General features: G+C 54.2%; 1 protein-coding gene across 3 annotated transcripts in view; it reads right to left on the bottom strand.

Moving 5' to 3' along the window:
- Kdm4b (lysine demethylase 4B) overlaps nucleotides 1–20,666 on the bottom strand; it is a 79,087-nt gene that overhangs the window by 44,976 nt on the left and 13,445 nt on the right. For all 3 annotated transcript variants that reach the window (XM_055617700.1, XM_055617699.1, XM_055617697.1), the window contains exons 2-6: nucleotides 15,673–15,778; nucleotides 8,541–8,705; nucleotides 6,336–6,511; nucleotides 5,919–6,033; nucleotides 1,960–2,153 (exon numbers count right to left, since the gene is read on the bottom strand). In XM_055617700.1, coding sequence (XP_055473675.1) covers nucleotides 1,960–2,153; nucleotides 5,919–6,033; nucleotides 6,336–6,511; nucleotides 8,541–8,681 — 626 coding nt within the window. In that variant the 5' untranslated portion in view covers nucleotides 8,682–8,705; nucleotides 15,673–15,778. The remainder of the gene's footprint in view (nucleotides 1–1,959; nucleotides 2,154–5,918; nucleotides 6,034–6,335; nucleotides 6,512–8,540; nucleotides 8,706–15,672; nucleotides 15,779–20,666) is intronic.

Here is a 20,666-nt window from a genome sequence, read left to right on the forward strand (position 1 = left end):
GGGTATGTGGGGGGGGAGGGAATGGCCTCCTGCGTCAAAAGGACAGGAGCGCCACCTAGTGGCCACCAGAAGTGGGACTTGAGCCCTGGCCTCCAGAACCAGCTGCTCCTGTCCCAACACATCTCACACACAAATACTCTCACCCACACTTGTTGACACAGGCCACGGCTGTGGGCTTTTGGGGACTTGCAGCAGAGTGGTTGTGGACTCAGTCTGGATTGGCAGGGGTCACTGGCCCTGCAGGACACTGCAGCCATGAGGAGCAGGTCACTGGCCCTTGACACTGCCACATCACTTCTCAGGGGATCCCAGAACCCCAAGTGGCAGCCACCATAGCTGCCCTCCACAGAGGCCGCAGCAGAGTGCCATGGGAGGAGTCACCTGGCTGGACAGGTCTACACAGAGGATGGTGTCACCACAGACTGGGGGCCAAACTGAAGGTTTGAGGGCACAGACTCGGCTGCTTGTGAGAAGCCATCATCTGTCTGTTGCTATCACACCAGGCTTCCATAGACAGGGATCTTGTGAGTGGAACTTATAGAATAAGCTGCAAGCGCCCCAGCAGGAGCCCAGAGGGTAAGGAGCAGTGTTAACTGTCAAATCGACAGGATCTAGAAGCCAAGGAGACAGGCCTCCAGGACGGTCTGGGGTTACCTTGACTGTGCTACCTGAGGAGGGAAGACCTGGAGCAGGCAGCACAATGCTCTGGGTTAGGATCCTGGTCCTGTCATGTGACCAGCCGCCTCAGCTCCTCCCCTTCATGATGGTGGAGGGTAACAAGCCCTTCCTCCTGGCAGTGACCTTTGTCAGAGGACTTTGTTGCAGCAGGAAGAGCACCTAAGAGCCAAGGCTGGCAGACTCCTGCCCACACACCCCTGACCTTCTCCCAGAACTGAGGGATGTCACCACCCCACGTACGGGGGACTGAACAAATGGAGGCTGTCCTGGATCACTAATATCACCAGAGGGCCCTCAAGGGCGGCAAGATAGGCCTTTGACACTGGGACAGCGCAGTGCAAAGCTCTCTAAGGCCTTGGGGAACCAGGAAGCAGCAGATACAATACCTACAGGATTTCTCACCTCTGTAACAATTAGGAAACAGTGCTGGGACCCACAGGGCATGAGAATGTCAGAACGGGAACCAAGTATTTGAGGCATACTTTCCCATGCAGCCCAAGTCCAGCCCAGCTCGGCCATCAGCTGGGAAGCTAGCCTGAATATAGGTATACGGCTGGCTGCAGGACAGCCCAGGGTCCAAAGAGGAAGTGCGCATATCAACATAGCCGTGTCTTCCAGGGAAGGACCACTGCCCAGGGATGAGCGTGGATTCCACTGGAGCAGGGAAGGCTATGTGCCTACAGTTTGAGTGCAGAGACACCAAAAAGAGGGCGCTTTCCGCATGACCCTGTACAGGCTCAGCAGTCAGCCCTGTCCACAGCTGAGCAACACCAGGGGGCCTGCTGAGGGCAAGGTGTTCCTGTCACACCTGGGGCCCTAGGGAGGTGCTGGATGGTGGAGGACAGAAGGACCACATGTGTGATTACAGGTGCAACTAAGGGGCACCAGAGCACCAGTATCCAGTATTCTGAGCCTGACTAGGAAGTCCTACTTTGCCACCTGTGCTCTAGAGAGACCACAAGAGCCACACAAGTGCCAAGACCCAAAGTACTTGAAGGGAAAAATTGGGCTCCCTGCCAGCACCTCACTCAGTGTTCAGGAAGCAGCCCCTGTGATGTGGCCAGCAAGTGACACACCCGTCAGGCTGGCAGAGGATTGGGCAAGATCACAGTCCTTGGCTCACCACCAGGATGACAGGGGGGCATGTGGACAACTGGTACAGCCAAGGCCAGGGTCTGGGTCAGTGCGCCCCCAGCCTAAAGGCTGAGCTCGAGGAACCCCGCAGTAGTCCCGGGAGCAGCAACCATCCGCTCTCCCCACGCCTCACACCCCAGAACTCACCAGGACTTGGGCTCGCCGAAGTGCAGGTAGTTGATGCTGTAGAGGTCCATGTCCTCGGTGTGCCAGGCAAACGTGGTCTTCCACATGCCGAAGTAGAGGTAGGGCGTGTTCACGCCCTCGATGATGGTGCCGCACTCTCGCTCCACCATGTCCAGGATGGTCCTCAGGTTGCCGATGTTCCACTGGGCCACGTCCTGTGGACAGTGAGTGTGCAGTCAGCAGAGTCCTCCCAGGACATCTGTGACCCCCTGCACCCTGGCTTCAAGGTCACCGGGGTACAACAGGACAACTAAGGTATGTAAGCATCAGCTTCCCAGGCTCCATGGTCCTCCACAGAAGTCAAGGGGCCTAGGGGCCTAGGCACACTAGAGCTGCTTGGGCCCCACACTCTCACCTGCCACCCAACCCTTCCTAGGAGAGCATGTTGTACTCAACAGTCTACAAGCGAGCACATGCCAAGGGACAACCGCAGCTCAGTGGTGACCTCCATAATTCTAAGTAAGGCAGAAGGCAGTCTCCATGTAGAGCAATCCCTTCACAAGCATGTGAACCCAGGCCCAAATTACACCCTTCCAAATCCTTGCATCATACAAGACCAGACAGCTTCAGACGGACACAGGCAAATGTGGATGAAGGCCCCACACTCTTGTCAAACATTGCTAGCTGGAGCTAAGACACAGAGGCAGCCTCAGGTGCCTATACCTGAGTCTGGCCCTCATCCTAGAATCACCAGTGTGCATATTGGCACCTTCGCATGGTGACCCTGAAGGTGGCCAGTCCCCATCAGAAGGCTGAAGGGCCAGGCCATGGTGAGCAGAGGTGGCTAAGGTCCCAACAGTATGACAGCAGCAGGTCATCATGCACACAGATGGCCTTGCTGCCCTGCCAGCCACCACATGGGACATGTCATGAACTATAAAAAGAGAAATTCAAGAAAACTCATCTGATGGCTGGGTCAAAAGTCCTTTGCTCTGGGCCTCAACTGCCCCATGGGTAACGGATTCTGCGCTGCTTTAGGTGAGGCAGGCGCACAGGCAGAGCCACAAGCTTCCTTGGGGGCCTGTGGCAGATGTGACCCAAAGTCCAGCGTTGGCAGCTGAGGCCTGTATGTGGCCAGAGCCCGCCACAAAGTCGTCACAGTGGCTAATGGGAAGGGCGCAGGGGCTTGCCCAGAACACCTTGCTGGGCTGAGCCCAGACTCTGATCTAGCGCCATCCCAGAAGCATGGACAACAAAACTGCAAGACAAGTACGAGAGGACAGGGAGCCAAGCACAACAGAAGACAACACACCGCCACAGACCGAGGACCTCACCACTACCTGTAAAGTCACTCTAGACCTGCAGTGGGGAAAGCAGATCAAACCACCTCAAGAGACCCCCACACCCCTGGCCCAAGTGCAGAGGCTTTGCCTGCACAGGGTGAACAAGACATGGCATGCTGGCATTCAGGAGGCAGGAGAGTCGGGAGTTCTGGGTCATCCTCAGCTACTTAGTGAGTTCAAATCCAACCTGGACTCCATGAAAAAGGAGGCACCTGCAGAAGGACTAATGTGACAGCTTCCATCTCAGTCCCCCTCCCTAGGCAGGGAGAGCTGCATCCACAGGGGTACACAAGCAAGTGGGGTCCACACACTTGAAAGAAATGAGCCTTCAAGAAAGGGTGTGGATAAGCTCTAACCCTGCACAGCTGCAGGACAGAAGCCACGGCAAACACTGTGCCATGATTCCAGTCCATCTTGGAAAAGGAATGAACATGGAGGCAGAGAGTGCCTGGTACCACTGGCTTGGGCAGGGAGGCAAAAGGACTAGGGATTGTTAAACGAGACTTTTAAAAATTATTTTTAAGTGTGTGTGTGTGCAGTGCCCACAGGGAACAGAGATGTCAGATGCCCTGAAACTGGAGTTACAGGAGGTTAGGAAGCACCTGGTACGGGTGCTAGGAATAGAACCTGGGTCCTCTGAAAGAACAGAAATACTCTTAACCATTGAGCCATCTCACCAGTCCCTCAAGCTGGATTTTCTGCTCTATTTTGCTGTGAACTTAAAGCTGATCATATGTATGTGTGTGTGTATATATATGTGTATATATATATGTGTATATATATATATATATGTACGTATGTATGTGTGTGTGTATATATATATATGTACGTATGTATATGTGTGTGTGTATATATATATGTATGTATGTATGTATGTATGTATGTATGTATGTATGTATACATTCCTCAGCACTCACATGGTGGCTCACAACCATCTATAATGAGGTCTGGTGTCCACTTCTGGTGTGCAGGTGGACATGCAAGAGAAAAAAATGTTAGTTGGTTGGTTGTTTCAGTTTTTTGAGGCAGGGTTTCTCTGTGTAGCCCTGGCTGTCCTGGACTTACTTTGTAGACCAGGCTGGCCTCAAACTCAGAGATCACCTGCCTCTGCCTTCCGAGTGCTGGGATTACAGGTGTGTGGCATTGCACCCAGCTTAAGAACTTTTGTTTTACATGTAGTTGTTTTGTGTGTGACTCAAGGAGCCAGAGGACAACTTCAGCTTTCCCTACCCATGTGCATCTTGGGGATCAAACTCAGGTTGTCAGGCTTCATGGCCAGAACTCTTCCCCACTTGAACCATCCCACCAGCCCTATTTTTTGTTGTTTGTTACACAGCCAGTACTCCCTCTGGCACACAGATTATCCCCTGTGGGGAAGTGTCTTCAGCCGCCAGGGCTGGGCCAGCGTGCTCTCCCTAGCAGCCTGGGGCTGGCCCCAGCCAGCACTCAGCGGTAGGGACCCCCTCAGCAGACTGAAGACTGGGCCCATAGAACTAATTCTCAGGACCAAGGACAAAGTCAACCCATCCTGACTGTGCAATCAGCCACAGGTTCTTAAATGTGACACCGAGAACAGAAGCCAAAAAACATGCTGTGAACTGTAGCAAGGGAGGCCACCTCCAGGAAAGAAAACAAGCAGGCCTGCAATCCAGGCACTCAGAAGCTGGGGCAGGAGGATCCCAGGCTTGACATCAGCCTGGGCAACTCAGTGAGAGCTTGTCTCTAAACAGAACATAGAGTGAGACTCTGACTTAGAGCATGTGACCAGAGTGTGCACTGAGGGAAAGAAGACTGGTCAGACAGACAGCTCACAGCACAGAGACAGACAGACTGTAGATGGCTGGTGACAAACTCACATCTGGGATGTGTGAAAAGCCCCACAACTCAGAGATCTAGAAACCTGTCCTCATGGCAAAGAATCTCAGAAAAACAGAGCCACGTGACTTGGGCAGGACCCGTAGCTGCCTCACTTCTTGGAGCCCAAGCAGGCCACAGCCCACAGCTGACTGTCAGGGCATGCTGTGTGGTCCCCCTACATGCTGGTGTGCAGGGACCCTGAGGACATGGCGAATCAGACACAAGAAGCCACAATGTGGGACACTAAAAATAGAAAATGACCAGACAGTGGATTCCTGGAGGTCAGAGTCTTGGAGGGATGGGTGACCGTTCATAAGGCTAAGTTTGCTTTCTGGGGTGACAGGCAAGGCTATACAGCTTGGTGGGTGCACTAAAACGAACTGAACCCCATGCTTCTAACTGTTGTGCCGCGGGGCTTGTCAGCTGAACCTGGCTCTACTGCCTTAAGAAACAACGGCAGCACTGAGAGGGCTAGACAGGAAGGTGCCTGCCACCAAGCTTGGTGATTTGAGTTCAGAACCACACAGAGGCCGGACACACATGCCTGCGCACACACAACAGACATTTAAACTCACACCACACCAAGAAAATGCAAGTAGCACCAGGGAGATGAGTGGGAGGCTCTGGGCCTGTTCCCAGCACCCACGCAGAAAGCTGAGTGTGACACTGCACCCATAATCTCAGCCCTGGGCCAGAAGCCAGCACAGCCAGGCCTCTCCCACCCCCAGAGCACACAGTGGTGACCAGGACCCTGGCAGGTGGGAACTCACGGGCACTTACGTCATCATACAGTGAGCCACTGATGTCAGCCCCATAAATGGGGGAGACGAACGTCAGGTTCTTCCAGTACTTGCGTTCCAGGTCGTCAAAGTCCTGATGGCGCGGGGTGCAGTACCTGGGGACAGTGCATCGATGCAGATTGGACTCTGGGCAATACCACACCCTCTAGTTGCCTGAGAACCCGACCCCAGAACCATGGCTAGATGTGGCAAGGAGGGACAGAGCTTCAGGATCCAGGGGCAGCTGGAGCAGAGAGCATGAGGGACCTGCACCAAAAAGCTGCCTTCCGGCCACATACCGGGACGAGAGAAGCCCCTGGGGGACACAGACAAGGAGGGGTGAGGGGCCCTCAGCCCCAGCTCGGCCTCCGAGAAGCGGGGAGTCAGTGCAGCAGAGAGAGAGAGTGAGCCCACATACTTCTCGCTGTTGGCCAGGCGGCGGTACTCCCCCACTGTCATGGCCTTCTTCTGGATGTTGTACTGAGTGAAGAGCCCTGACTGGCCCGTCACCACCTGCTGGATAGGCGCCGGGATGACCACGTCGTCAATGTCGTCATACGTCTGGCGCGGCTTCCACTCCTTCGGTGGGATAATCTGGGGACCAAGAGGGGTGTGGGTGATGCGGCTCCCAACGGTAGGAGTCCCAGGCCCCAAAGATCTAAGTGCCACACACAGGCCTTACAATCATGACAGCTGTGGAGGCCAGGGTGGCAAATGATCCCCATTAGAGCAGAGCAGGAACAGGGACACAAATGGACACACACACACACACACACACACACACACACACACACACACACACGATGCTAGAAATGCCAGAGGGGAAGCTGCACCTACACTCGGCTGTGGTAGGAGGTGGCTGGTTAAAGATTCAAAAAATGGTCTCATTTGCAGAAGCCTCAGCAAAAGCCAAGAGGACAGTCTAAGATGGCTATATACAATAGCCTCTCTGGTGGGAAAGTGCTGCAGGCAGGAGAAGGGAACCAAGGCAGGCCACAGTCACCCCAACTGTAGCCATGGGGGACAAGGAGGTGGAAGGAACCTGCAGCTTAGCCAAATGAACCAGCTCCAGAGCCTTCTTGAGACGGCAGCCTTCGGCTGAGGCTGGGACTGCTGAGTGCCTGCTGAGCAATGGACTACTTAACAAGAAACCCAAGGTAACCCCAGAACTGCAAAATGCGTGGAGGTTGGGGGCACACCTGTCATCCCAACCCTGGGAAGGCAGAGGCAGGTGGATCGCTGTGAGTTCAAGGCCAGCCTGGTCTACAAAGGGAGTCTAGGCTACACAGAGAAACTTCATCTCAATAAACAAAACAAAAAACCCTCACTTTCTGACACAGAGGCAGAGTCAGAAGAAAGCAGTAGCTAGCCCAGCATCCTTGCCTTTTAGGGGGAAAGTGGAGTCAACAGTGTCATTATGTTTCATGGCCAAAACAAGGATGAGGCCACCAGATCAACAGGGTAGTGGAGCTAAGGGGGTAGACACAACCTAAGGCCTGCCAACTTGGGTGCAGGCCCCATCCAGCCCTGCTCCACCTGGCCTTTGCATGAGGAAGGCATTCACTGAGAAAAGTGGACGTTAGGAGGGGACACTGCTTGATGGATCTAGAGAGGGGGTACTGGGGGAGGAGTAGTGGTCAGAGGGTGCCTGCCTTGGAGGCACCACTGCCCTTTGCATTTCTGCCAGTGTACGAGTGCACACACAGAGGCCGGAGGACAGCGCACAGAAGGTGCTCTCTTTCCAGAGTGGGGTTCCCGGGGACTAAGCTCCAACCATCAGGCTCGTTGGCACTGTTACCTGCAGAGTCCACTGTCTGACTGGGGATGACGCTCCACTGGTGCCTGCCAGCTGAGGGGTTTCTGGACTGTCCTCGGCACTCTGATGACGCTGGCTGGACTCCAGAGAACCAGGTTCTAACAGGGTGATGGCCTAGTGGGGACCCACCAGCAGCACTCTCAAACACACAATCACTAACTGCTCTAGATGTCACACGAGCAAGGCCCAGACACACAGGCACAACCAGCCAGGTGTGAGGGTGTAGGCCTGTCTGCCTAGCATCTGGGAGGCTGAGGAAGAACCCTGGGTTTAACACCATACTGGATGGCTTCAGAAAAAGTCCTAAGGCTGGCACGTCTTTTACCCACAGATGGGAGGGCCCGCACATCCCAGCACTGAGGAGCCAAGCACCCTGTCGGGAGGCTCACAATTGCTGGCTCCACACCCCTTCGGGCTTCCACATGTACCACACACAGGTGCACACCCACACAGACACACACAGAGATTTTTTTTTTTTAAAGAAAAAAATAGATGCAGGGTGACCCCAGACCCCTTCTGTAAGTGTCAAACAAATACTACTATGCAAGGCCTTACACACCTCCCCACACACCACCGCCCCCAGGCATCAGGTCCCCTTCCATCCCCAGGCCTAGAGCAGCCTTTTCCCTCACAGCAGCAGGCTCTGTGTCCCACCCAGGCTGGGCTGCTCCCTAGGGTCAGGGACACATATGCCCTGATTTGGTCCAGCATCACCACAGAAACCAGTGCCTACGTGAGTTTAAGGAGGTTGGAGAGGCAGTGACATGGCATCTGGGCACAAAGCAGTTTGGGAGTGGCATCACACACCTTGGCCAGGCCAGCGCGGTGGGCACCCTGTGACTCAATGTAGGCCACATATTTGTTGAAGTCCCTGAACTCGTCCATGGTGGGGCGGAAGGTCATGATTTTGCAGCTGGGGTTCTGGGCACTGTGGTCCTCGGACCCCATGACTGCAGCGAAACAGAGCCACACCTGTAAGGAGGTAAGAGCCGTCAGCAGAGCCCTGCCATCACCACCACCACGCTTCCCCTCAGAGGCAACAAAATCACCCACAGCTGCTGAGGGCAACAGCAGGCAGACAGGCCGAGCCAGAAAACCAGGAGGCCCCATCACTTCCACCAGCCCGAGGGCCAAGGTGACAGCAGCTGACTAACACACAGGTACCTTCCTCCCTCCAAAGCTGACGGGGTTCCGAAGCTACGCACTTTCTAATCAGAGGCTCCTGGAACCCAGCACCGCTCAGCAGGGAACTCCTCATGTGCACTTTGTGGCCCTGGGCCACCGCATCCACCAGGAGCCCTGCGCATATCTGAGGGCATCCCGGGCTGGTTCAGCGTCCCGCTTGTGCACAGGGGCCAACTGCAGCCTGGAATCCATCAAGCTACTCATGGAGGCCTGGAGCAGGAGGGCAAACCCAACCCATCTGAGCCAGCCCAAGCTACGGCCAGCTCCAACCTGCCTGTGCCTTAGGGAAGCAGCACAAACTGGCCTCCTCCCTGCCCCTTCTGTAAAGGGACCTTCTCAGCCGGGTGACCTCTCCTCACTGGGAGACCACATGGCCTCCAGGAAGGGTTGTCACAGGGTCTCCTCCTGGAGATCACCACAATAGTCCCAACGTGGGTGAAGAGAACAGCTCCCATGCATTTTTCAGGGTGGCCACAAGGCGACAGCCCATGCCCAGAAATGGAGTACAGGTTTGGTATCAGAAGCAAGCTGTGTGAGTTGGTGGCTGGGCACCCAAAGGCCACCGCCCTGCTGGGCTCTGGAGAGGAATTAGGCTGCATCACCTGGGTGTCCTGGGACTACTCAACATAGCCCTCCAAGTCACAGTGCCATGTGACAGCCCGCTGGGAAGGATGCACATGGTTGAAGGAGAGGGGCTGCCAGACACTGCCCTCCAGGGCACCAAGGGCAGGCTCCACAGACTAGAGTATCCCTGGCCCCACCCCAGTCTCAGGGCCACCAATGCCCCACCAGCCCCACACCAACTGCTGAGCCCCCCTGCCACCCCCATACCCACATGCAAAGGGTGAGAGCTGGGGGAAAGGAAGGTAGTGCAGAAGGAACATCATGCCCTCAGGGACCTCACAGCCTATAAATCAGCAGCCTCAGTGTTAGGATGAGCGAGTGGGAGGAACACAGGAGGGCACAGAACCAGTGGCTGACTTCAGCCCTGGCCATGCCCCTCTTCTGCTGCCTCACAGGCCACTTGACACAGTGGAACACTGTGTCTTCTGTGGGCAACATGAGGAACATTCATTTCCCGCCTCCATGACTCCCTGCTGAGCACTGGGCCACAGGGCAACCCCAGAGGCTGCCCACTAGGAACCTCAGTCCTGGCTCCCACCCTCGTGTGGTGAGGCTGCCTGCACCCACCCTCTCACAGGCTCTCCTTCTGGGAACTGCCATCATCTGTGTGCCTGGGGCGGCACACAGCTTCCCTCCCTCCCGTCTGTCTCCCGTCTGTCTCAAGGCCAGCATGGCCATGGCACAGCCCAGGTTGCTACCAGGGTCCTATGTGGGCAGTGGTGATGGGGATGAGACCTGAGGGCTGTGCACCATCAAGGGGGCTCTGCAGACCCCACACAGAGTGCTAATGATAATGGGGATACAGAGCGCAACAGCTGGCAAGACAGAGAATGCAGCCAACCACCTGCTGGCTACCTGAAGGCAGAGGGAGGGCCAAGACACTGCAGGCAGTGCTGTCCAAACATGCGCATGTAGAGGTCAGAGGGCAGCCGGGAGGACTGAGTTCTCTCCTTCCACCACATGTGATCCAGGGAGCAAAAGAGCTGACAGCAGGTGCCTTGAACCTGACAAGGACTGGGAATCTTGAAGGTCCCCACTGCAGAGAATCAGCAGAGGACCAGGGCCCATGCTAGCCCCTCAGGCTGTCCTGAGAGGACAGCGGAGGTGTGGACCAGGACTAAGGGCCGTGGGATGCCACTCCCAGGAGAATCCTGACCTTGCAGCTGGGACTCTTACAATGGGAGGCGTGAGGAAGACAGGGCTCAGCCAGAGCTATCTGGGCAGTGTCATCACAAGGGAGGAGGCGGGGAGCTGAGGGTTCAGGTGCCACTAGAAGCTGGACAAGCTCATAAGTGGAGTGCCCCAGGGTTCCCAGGGCCAGCCAGGCCAGACACCTCACTTTCCACCACAGATGTGCCATGGACTTGGGCACCATCTGAGAATCCCATATGGGGCGGAGGACACCATGTGTCAAGCCACTAGCTACAGCAGCGGGTGGGGATGCACAGAGATGGGGGTCCCAAAAGCCCCCGGGACAAAAATCTGTCTTTCACTGGTGATGGGCCCAGCACAGTGGGTTCCAGGTGCCACTCATCTTGAGAGCCTGGGCTAGGCAGAGCTAGTAGTAGGAAGAGGATACCTAGCCACCAACCTCCAGCTGCCAAACAGGAAACGCACTGGCTCCACCTAGTGGCAACAGCTCCTTATTGCCCACAGAGAAAGTGCCCTGCCCCACCTCCTGCCAGTTAAAACAGGGCATGGAGGAAGTTGTTCACTGAGACCCACCCCACCCTACAGGAGGCCACGCCTACTGTCCAGGGACACGTCAAGACCAGAGCTTTCAGGCCAAGATGGGCAATTGCTAGTGGCCTGTCCCCAGACTGTGGCGGCACAGGGTCTGCGCACAGGCCTCTGCAATGGCTGCTGCCTCAGCAAACACTGGCCAGACTGTGTCCTGAACTGCACCTCACTGCCTGCACACGGGTCCCACCCACCTCAATCCCTAGGACAGAGTCCCCAGGGCTGGGCTCCAAAGGGCTCCTGAGAGGGCAGGTGAAAGCTCTTGGGCTGAGCCATGACGCACAGCAGCAAGTCAGTACTATGAGGCCAGGACAGCACAGGCTCTGCACCCTGGGCAGTGTCCTAGGAAACACAGAGAGCCAGGAGCCTCGTGCTCCTCACAAATGGCACTAAAGGCAGCAGTCCCCCGGGGGGCCAAAGATGTCTTCTCAACCCCTCTTGTTCCCAAAGGTCCCTACCCCTGGAAGTTGGACATCTCAAAACTTCCTGTTGAGTCCCAGCTGGCCATGGGCCTGGGCCACCATCTTGAGAGGCTCCACAACTCAAGCTCAGTCCCCAGTAGGGAGGTGGCCACAACCACCTGAGCCCGGTTCTGGGTTGTGGCTGGGCCCATGTTGGGGTGCCCTCAGCTCCAGAAGCCATAGTTGGAGGAAGTGGGTTTCCTGAAATGGACAGTCTGCCCCATTCCTCTTGCTCCCAGCTGTGTGCTGGTTATACAAGGCCCCTGAACACAAGAAGCCTGTATGCTGTGAAAGAAGGACTTCCCAGTCCTCCCCACGCAGCCTTCCCTGGCAGCCCTGCCCTCCTTTATCTGGGTGAACAGCAGGGGTGGATGGGAACAAGAAGGGCTGGCAGAGAGTGTGAGCCCTAAGGGCCTCACCTGCTCAGCTGGACTACAGGATGGTGGGGCTGACAGCACAGGGCAGAGGCCAAGGCCAGGAGCCAGGAGCTGTGGCTGATGGGTTTGGAACTTTGTTATTTAACTCTGGAGATGAAGAGGGTGGGTGCCCAGGCCAAAGGGGTAAGTGGGCAGTGGGCTTGGCACAGCACCAGGAGACAGAGCAGCCAGACCAAGTGCTCCCTGAGGCCAGCTGAAGGGCGGCGCAATCCTAAGAGCAATACTCAGGGCTGTCAGGGAACTGCAGAGAGCTGCCGTGCTCACAGAATGTGCAAGGGACATCCAGGCTAACATCTCTACTACCAGCAAGCTACATGGACAGATGCTCTTACTACTCCAGGAGTGACAGCACCAGATAGGAAGCTGCAGCAGACACCAGGCAGCCATCCTCCCACCTCAGCACCCAAATGCAGGCAAAGTGCAGCATCCCTGTGTACCCTCCAGGGGGCGTAAAAGGGACTTGCTGAGCAGGTCTGTGCCTGCGAAAGCCTAGGCCACTTCCACAGTCCTCTTGTCTGTTTAAGGAGGAAATAAAAGATGCCAAATTGGTCACAGCAGCACAGGAACAAGAGCTATGACCTGTGACATTACACAGGACTCCCCAGAGCTGGCTCAGCTGCAGCCACCTGTAAGGAGGCGCAGAGCAGGTGTCTGGGGGGCGCTTGGGAGGTGGAGGCGGGAGGTAGAATGGGATTAAAATGTGAATCTGAGGTGCGCTCTGACTGAGCTGTGGCCAAGGGCAGGACAGAGCTGCCACCAGCTGATCACAGCCTCTGAGAAGTGGACAGCAACTCTGGACACTGCTCCAGGAGTTTCTGTGAAGCTGAGGAACACTCTTAACGAGGCTACGGATGGAAGGTGGTGCAGCCACTGGGATCTGCCGAGGAGTTCCAAAGGCCTCACAGCCACTAGTCTATCTCTGTGAGAAGCCCCACGATTGCTGCAACTCTGATAATGAAAAACATTTAACTGGAAGCTAGCTTAGTTTCATTATGGTGGGGAGCATGGCAGCATGCAGGCAGACCTGGCTCTGGGGCAGGAACTGAGAGCTTTCCATCCTGGTTCATAGGCAGCAGGAGAGATACTAGGGCTGTTAGGGGCTGCTAAAACCTCCAAGCCCATCCCAAGCCCACCCCAGTGGCACATCTCCAACAAGTCCACTCCTCCTGATCCCACCTATGTGAATAAAAGAGCCTATGGGGGCCATTCTTATTCAAACACCACAGTCCAAAGCCACTGCCACCACAAACCAGAGTTCAATGACAGTCCGTGGTGTGATGTCATGGTGCACACACTACCCGAAACACAAACAAGGTAGATGATGGATAAGCCACACACTGGATTACCACGAAGCCCTAAACAAGAGTGAGGTACCCACAGTATGGAGAGACCTGAAGATCAGCTTCAGTGAGAGAGACCCAGAAACAAAAAGCCACTTGTGCTGGCTAATTTTATGTCAACCTGACACAGCTAGAATCATCTGAGAGGAGGGAGCTCAATTTAGAAAATCCAGTCTGGTGGCTGGTGGGTCACAACATTAATCCCAGCAGTCAGGAGGCAGAGGCAGGCAAAACTCTGAGTGTGAGGCCAGCCTGGTCTACAGAGTGAGTTCCAGGACAGCCAGGGCTACACAGAGAAAATAGGCCAAAATAAAGAAAAAAGGAAAAAAGAAAATGCCTCCATAAAATCCAGCCATAGGCAAGCCTGCAGGGCATTTTCTTAATTAGTGACTGATATGGGAAGGTCCAGCACATTGAAGGTGCTGTATCTCTGAGCTGGTGGCCTCCGATTGGCACCCATATAAGAACGCAGGCTGAACAAGCCAGGAAGAGTAAGCCAGGAAGTAGCACCCTCATGGCCTCTGCATCAGCGCCTGTCCCCAGGTTCCTGCCCAGCTGAGTTCCTGTCCTTACATCCTTCAGTGTTAGACTACAATGTGCAAGTGTGGGCTGAATACACCCTTTCCTCCCCAACTTGCATTGGTCATGGTGTCTCATCACAGCAATAGAAACCCTAACTAAGCACTCAGTGTGTGAGTCCATAACAGGAAATGCCCAAAACAGGCCAATCCACAAGTGGGAAGTGGATGTGTGGGTGCTAGCAGCAGGGGAGAGAGGTAAGGAACTGCTCCTGGGGACAGGACTTCCTTCTGGAGTGATGGAATGTTCTGGAACTAGACAGTGGTGATGGTGGCACCACTCTGTGAATACACTGCAAACCACTGAGCTGTCTGCTCTTGGTGGTGGACCAAGTAGATTCTCCTGACAGCTCAGGAGCCTTCAAGACCTGCCCGAACCTGTCTGTATGGAGCAAGGCCTCACTGTGGATTCCTTAGTTTCCTTCTGAGTGCTGGGGAGGAACACAGGCTCAGCACCCACTTTTCCACTCCCTGTGTGCTCATCCTGGTTCAGAGTACCTGGTTTGAGAAAAAGGGCTGCCTGGGCACAGCTGAGGACAAAAGCAGGGTTTTAGAATTTAAGACAGAATGGCTTCCAAGCTGGGTCCACCTGTCCATTGTCTCTTGTCCAACAGTGATCTCTACTGCCTGTAGGGGCCATGGCTCTGGCCATTTTGAGCCCCCACTTGCAGTCATCTCTGGTACAAGGCTCCATTGCACCAGCTGTGAGCCAATAAAGCTCAAGAAAGGCAGAAACCCAGGGACCCGCAGCCCCTCCCAACTAAGATGCTCACAGCCTGGCCCTGTGGGGCAAACCTTCTGAGGGGAGCATCCCTGTCTGCAGCAAGCAGAAAGGCCTCCCCAGGTCCAGTCTGCAACAACCTGGCCAGCTCAGCAGCCTCACAAAATCACCTTGCTGGGGCTCATCCCTGAAGCAGGAAGGTGGCAAGGAAGCTACTTGGCAGCAGTGCCCTGCGAAGTGCAAATGAAAGCTGTGTGTGCCTGTGAGTACAGGTGCCTGCAGACATGCCAGAATGTTGGATCCCTTGGAGCTGGAGCTACAGACAGTTGTGAACCCCTGACAGGTACTGGGAACTGAACCCCAGTCCTCTGGAAGAGCAGCCATTGCTTTCAACCACCAAACTATCACTCCAGCCCCACATGCACTGAGGTTTCATGGTTGCTGTTTAGTGTCTTTGTTTGTTTTCAAGACAGGGCCTCATTATATAGCTCTGACTGTCCTACAACTCACTATGTAGTCCAGCCTGGCCTTGAATTCAGAGACCCCAGCCCTGTCCTGATCCCAACTTCTTGCCGGAGTTGGATAATAGGAACAAGTCCCACAGCCCCATATCCCTAAAGGTATCCCAGAGACTGAGAGGCTCAGGCCAGATGGTCCTGAGCTGCAGGTCCCACCCCAGGACAAGAGGACCCCACTCACAAGTGCTGAGAGAAGCCTCAGTCACCAGTGGACAGGAGCACAGACTCCACCCACAGGCTACCGGGCCTTACCAGGCCTCACTAGGCCCAACCCCAGCCAGCCAACCTGTCTCCCAGAGCCACGAGGATCACCTGGGCCTGGCCACTGTACTTACCTGGGGATTCCAGGAGGTTCCAGGAGGCTGAAGGGGCCAGATGACCTGGGCTCAAGGAAGCAGGTGGGGCTGCTTCCTGTCAGGTACCTGCAGCAGCAACAGTGTCCTGCAAGGTGCAAATGAAAGCTAATGACTGAACTGCTCGGCTGCAGTCCCTGCCCATCCAGTCTTTCCAGCACCACCTCCACCAGGGACAGTGACCTAGCACAGCTCTGTCCAGGGACACTTCTCAACAACATGCTGTCCCAGCTCTCTGCTGGCCCACTGTCAGAGCTGAGAGCAGTCAAGTGACAGCAGAGAAGCTTCTGGAAGCCAGAAGCCACAGACAGGTACTGATTTTCAAATTTAGTCAAGTGTGACAGCACACTCAGAAGGTGGAGGAAGGAGGAACCTGAAGCCAGCCTGGGCTACTAACACTAGCCTCAAAACACACCAAACCTTTCAAAGCCCCGACCTCTAGAGAAAGGTCACTGCAGACCCCCACTAGTGAGCCAGTATCTAGTGCACAGGGACCCAAATGTTCCGAGGCTTGGTGACAGAAGTGCCACTGTGGCACCAGGCCCTTGTGCTGGGAGCCTGTGGCTGAGGTTACCAATCTGTGACCTTTATGGCCCCTGCCTGTACCTCCTGTAGCAATGTCCTGGGCTCCAGCTGCCTTCACCACTACTCAGATATGTAGTCTTGCCTAACACAGCCCAACCCTGAAGGAAGCTTGTCCCCACATACTTCCTAAATAGTGCCAGGCTGACAACTTCCCACCCAGCACCTAAGGCCATGCCATGCTACACTACACTGTCATCACGTCTTCAGGATCCCCAAGACCAGTCTTCACAGGCTCAGCAGCAGCAAGGACCCCCTCCCTCTCCTCCTGTGCTGTCTGAAGACTGCCCCATCCTCCCGGGACTCCTGACCTTACCCCTGCTGTCCAATATGCTCCTGGGCAAGCTAGACACCAAGCTGCCCAGCACCAGCCACCAGCTCAGCAGAAAATAATGTCAGATGGCTCAGGATGGCAAGGCTCCATGAATTAAATAAGTACAGGTGAGGGGTAGCTCAGGTGGCCCTGGGTTCCAGCCCCAACACCGCCAGCAATCAGAGACCTGGCCCTGGCTAAGGGCATGTGAGAGCTAGCATGCAAGAGCTACCAGAGTGGAGGTTCCTGAATAGACCCATGTTGAAGGTCTGTGCTAAGGCTAGGCCCATCAATGGGGAGGGGTACGTTTTGTTCAAGAAAGGTTCCTATACTACATGGAAAAGAATGAGTTTAGACCCTGACCTCATACCACACACAAAATTAATTCTAAATGGCTCTAGGCCAAATTTTAAAAGCAAACATCAAACTCTAAGAGTATTTATGGCCTGGAGCAGGTGCCTTTCAGACAAGACATATGAGAAAGTTTGCCCTGAGCTCTGAACTCAAAGGCTGCCATAATAAAAGGGGAGGCTGCTTCCGGAATACCTGAGAGCCACAGGCCTGAGAGGACCAGCATCCAGAACATATAGAGTCTTCACCACTCAACAAGAGGACAAAGGCCCAGAATCCAGAATACACAAAGCACTCACCATTCGTGCTAGCTAGTTTCATGTCTACTTGAGACAAACTAGAATCATCACAGAGAAGGGAGCCTCCACTGAGAAAATGACCCCATAAAAAAAAAAAAAACTAGTAAATCAGGCTTCGCACAAGCCTGTAGATTGTTTCTTTAATTAGTGATTGCTGGGGAGGGCCCAACCCATTGCAGATGGTACCATCCCTGGGCTGGTGCTCTTCAGTTCTATAAGAAAGCAGGTCGAGCAAGCCAGGAAGCACACTGCTCCGCAGCCTCTGCATCAGCGCCTGTTCCCAGAATCCTGCCCGGCTGAGTTCTTGTCCTGACTTCCTCCAGTGTTAGACTACAATGTGGAAGTGTGGGGAATAAACCCTTTCCTCCCCAACATGCTTTGGTCATGGTATTTCATCCCAGCAACAGAAACCCTAACTAAACACCACTCAGCAACAAAAAGACAAGGGACCAGAATCCAGAACATAAAGTATCTCACCACCCAACAAGACAAGGAACCAGCACCCAATACATAAGAGTCCTTGCCACTCAAGCCAAGACAAGCCATAAAAGTCAGACAAGGGGGCTGGATCGATGGCTCCGAGGTTAAGAGAACTGTTGGTTCTTCCAGAGGACCCAGCTTCTCCCAGCACCCACAGGGCAGCTCACAACTGTCTGTACCTCCAGTTCCAGGTGTTCTGACACCCTCACACCAATGCACATGAAATAAAGTTAAATAAATTATATATTTAAAAATAAAAAGTCAGGCAAGGGTCTGAGCAGACCCCTCATGTCCCTTCCTCAGGGACATGACATGGTTGGCCAACAGAAGCAGCTGCTTGGCTTCATGTCAACAGAGTACTCCCACTGGGGACGGAGGAGCTTGCTCTTGAGCTGGCAATGGGAAGATTTTATGGTGATTCTGAAAGTGCTGTGGGTAAAGAGTTAATGAGCTTGAGTGGTGGCCACTGTTCAGCATTACAGCTCTTGTACAGTGCTGTTTTCCAAGCAAAATCCTCCCAGTAGGTCTGCAGCAGCAACTCTACCTCAGCATGGAGGCCCTGATTCTACCCATCAGTGTCCATGTCCATGTCCACCCAGCCCAGGCCAGCCACCAGAGAGACCCAGGGGTCAAACAAAGCCACTGCCTCAGCAGGTAGCAGCCAGACTGGACAAGAGTCCAGGCACCCACCTCACATGACTCCTCACTCTTCCCCAGCCCAAGTCCCCAAGATGGCAATCCGGGTAGGATGGAGCTGCTGCAGAGAGGGGCTCCCTGTGTGGCTGCAGCCCCAGACAGGAACAGGAAGCAGAGACCAAGGCAGGCTCTGCCCCCAGGGTAAGTGGGTGGACCCATCAGTAGAGGTGTCTCTTCCCAGCATCCTTGGGAGATCATTGGTGTCAGGCCATAGTCCTGGGGCTCTCAATGAAGCCGTGGCTGAAATGATCCCAGAGACAACAGCCAAGTAGCTCAAGGGGGCAATACTAGGAACTCCTCTGTGGCCTTCCCAGCACTCACTGTCATTCAAGACAGGTCAAGACAAAGATGACCAGGTACAGGCCACAAAGTTTTATCAATACCCTCCGTGTGTTGTGGCAAAGAACCCAGGCACCCAGCCCTCTCAACCCCCCAGCAAGGCAGCTGGAAGTGCGGCAAGCAGACACAGAGGCTAGCCCAGGGCATGGTAGGGATGTTGCCAAGGAGAGGGATGAGGCAGGGCTGGCCACAGTGCCAGGAAGGCAGGAGAGGGCCACACTCTGCACCCTGTCCCAGGCAGCAGGACCCCTGACCACACCATTCCAACCTGTCATCACTGGAGGCAGACTTCAGATGTCTGGAGACAGAAGGCACAGCTGTGCAGGGCCTGGCAGGAAGGCAGTGAGGACTCCCAGAGTCCTGAGGTCTAGGGCTTGAAGCCAAGGGAGGCTGGATGTGAGCCTGTGACAACAGGGTGGCTACAGATGGCAGAAACAGCCAGGTCACTGGCTTCTGCCAAAGCCAAGGCCCTTGCACAGGGTGATGGTCAGGTGCCTCTCCACCTTCCCTAGGAGAATAAAAAACGCAGATCAAAAGCCCTGTGCCCCCAGCAGCATACCCATCACCTCCCAGAAGGACATAACTGTCAGTTAACAGCCCCACCACCCTGAATGTTACTGTGTGGTCTAACCCATAACAATCACCTGCCACCTGGGCACAATGGCAACTGCACAAGCCACAGAAGATTCCATATAGGCCTTAGGGAACAGGTGACCAAGCAGACTATGGACAAACATCGTACTAGAGTGAATGAAGGCCAGCTGCTGAGTATCAGCTTGAGAGCAAATAAGCATGTTTTAAATTACTTTTATTACATGTTCATTTGTTTATCTCATACGTGAGTGCACATGCCATGCATGCGTGTGGCAGTCAGAGCACAACATAGAGGAGTTGGTGCCTGCTATCACGTGACCAGGTTTGGCCAAAAGCTCCTTACCCACTAAACCCTCTTGCCACCCCGTGTAGTGAGAATTTCGGAATTCTGGTTTCATTAAAAAAACAGAAATATTCTAAGAATATGTTTTTGTTTTAATCCCACGTGTGGGACAGGGGGCTGCTTCCCAGCAGCTGACTATGATTTGCCTCGTGCTCTGGCAGAAGCATGATTTTGCCAGCTGCAGGTAGTTTCTGTGAGTGTGTGAAGTTTGAAATTTGGGGGACTTTTCAGAGGGTACATAAATGCTAAGGCCCCAAAGGGTGGGTGGGTGGCTGGTTGATTGTATTGTTCGCAGTTTGTTAAGTGGTCATACACAAAGAAGAAACAAGAAAATAGATACCCTGATGGCAAAGATCAAGCTTGCCCCCAAAAGCTCAACATCTCTAATAAGCAAAAAGTGGCCTAATGGTAATGGTGCCCCCTTTCCGACCCAGGACTGTACTGAGGGATGCTTTCCTCTCGATCCCTTTTTCCCTTCTATCTAGTGTGAGGGGGTTGAAAGGGTGGAAGAAAGAACAGCTCACAATGTAGCAAACTCTGGTTTACAAGCCCAGAATTGCTTTTTTTCTTTAAGGCAATCATACTGGTCTCCCAGGATTTTTTCACAGCAACAGAAAAAAGAATATAAAAGGACCAGAGTGTAACTCAGGGCTGAGTCAGGGGATTTATGAGTTTGAGGGTAGCCTGGGTTATAGAGCCAGATCCTGTCTCAAAAAAAAAAAAAAAGAAAACAACAGCAAATATAAAAAATTTAAACTGCCAACGATGGTGGCATATACCTTTAATCCCAGCACTCAGGAACAGACACAGACAGGGAAGTGTCTGTGAGTTCAAGCCCAGCCTGAGCCCAAAAAGGACAGAACAGGGCAGGGCTACACAGTGAGACCCTGTCAAGAAAGAAAAGAAAAGAAAAGAAAAGAAAAGAAAGGAAAGGAAAGGAAAGGAAAGGAAAGGAAAGGAAAGGAAAGGAAAGGAAAGG

Source organism: Psammomys obesus, unplaced genomic scaffold (assembly GCF_907164565.1).
Source record: "Psammomys obesus unplaced genomic scaffold, mPsaObe1.curated_primary_1811, whole genome shotgun sequence".
NCBI classification, from domain to species: domain Eukaryota; kingdom Metazoa; phylum Chordata; class Mammalia; order Rodentia; family Muridae; genus Psammomys; species Psammomys obesus.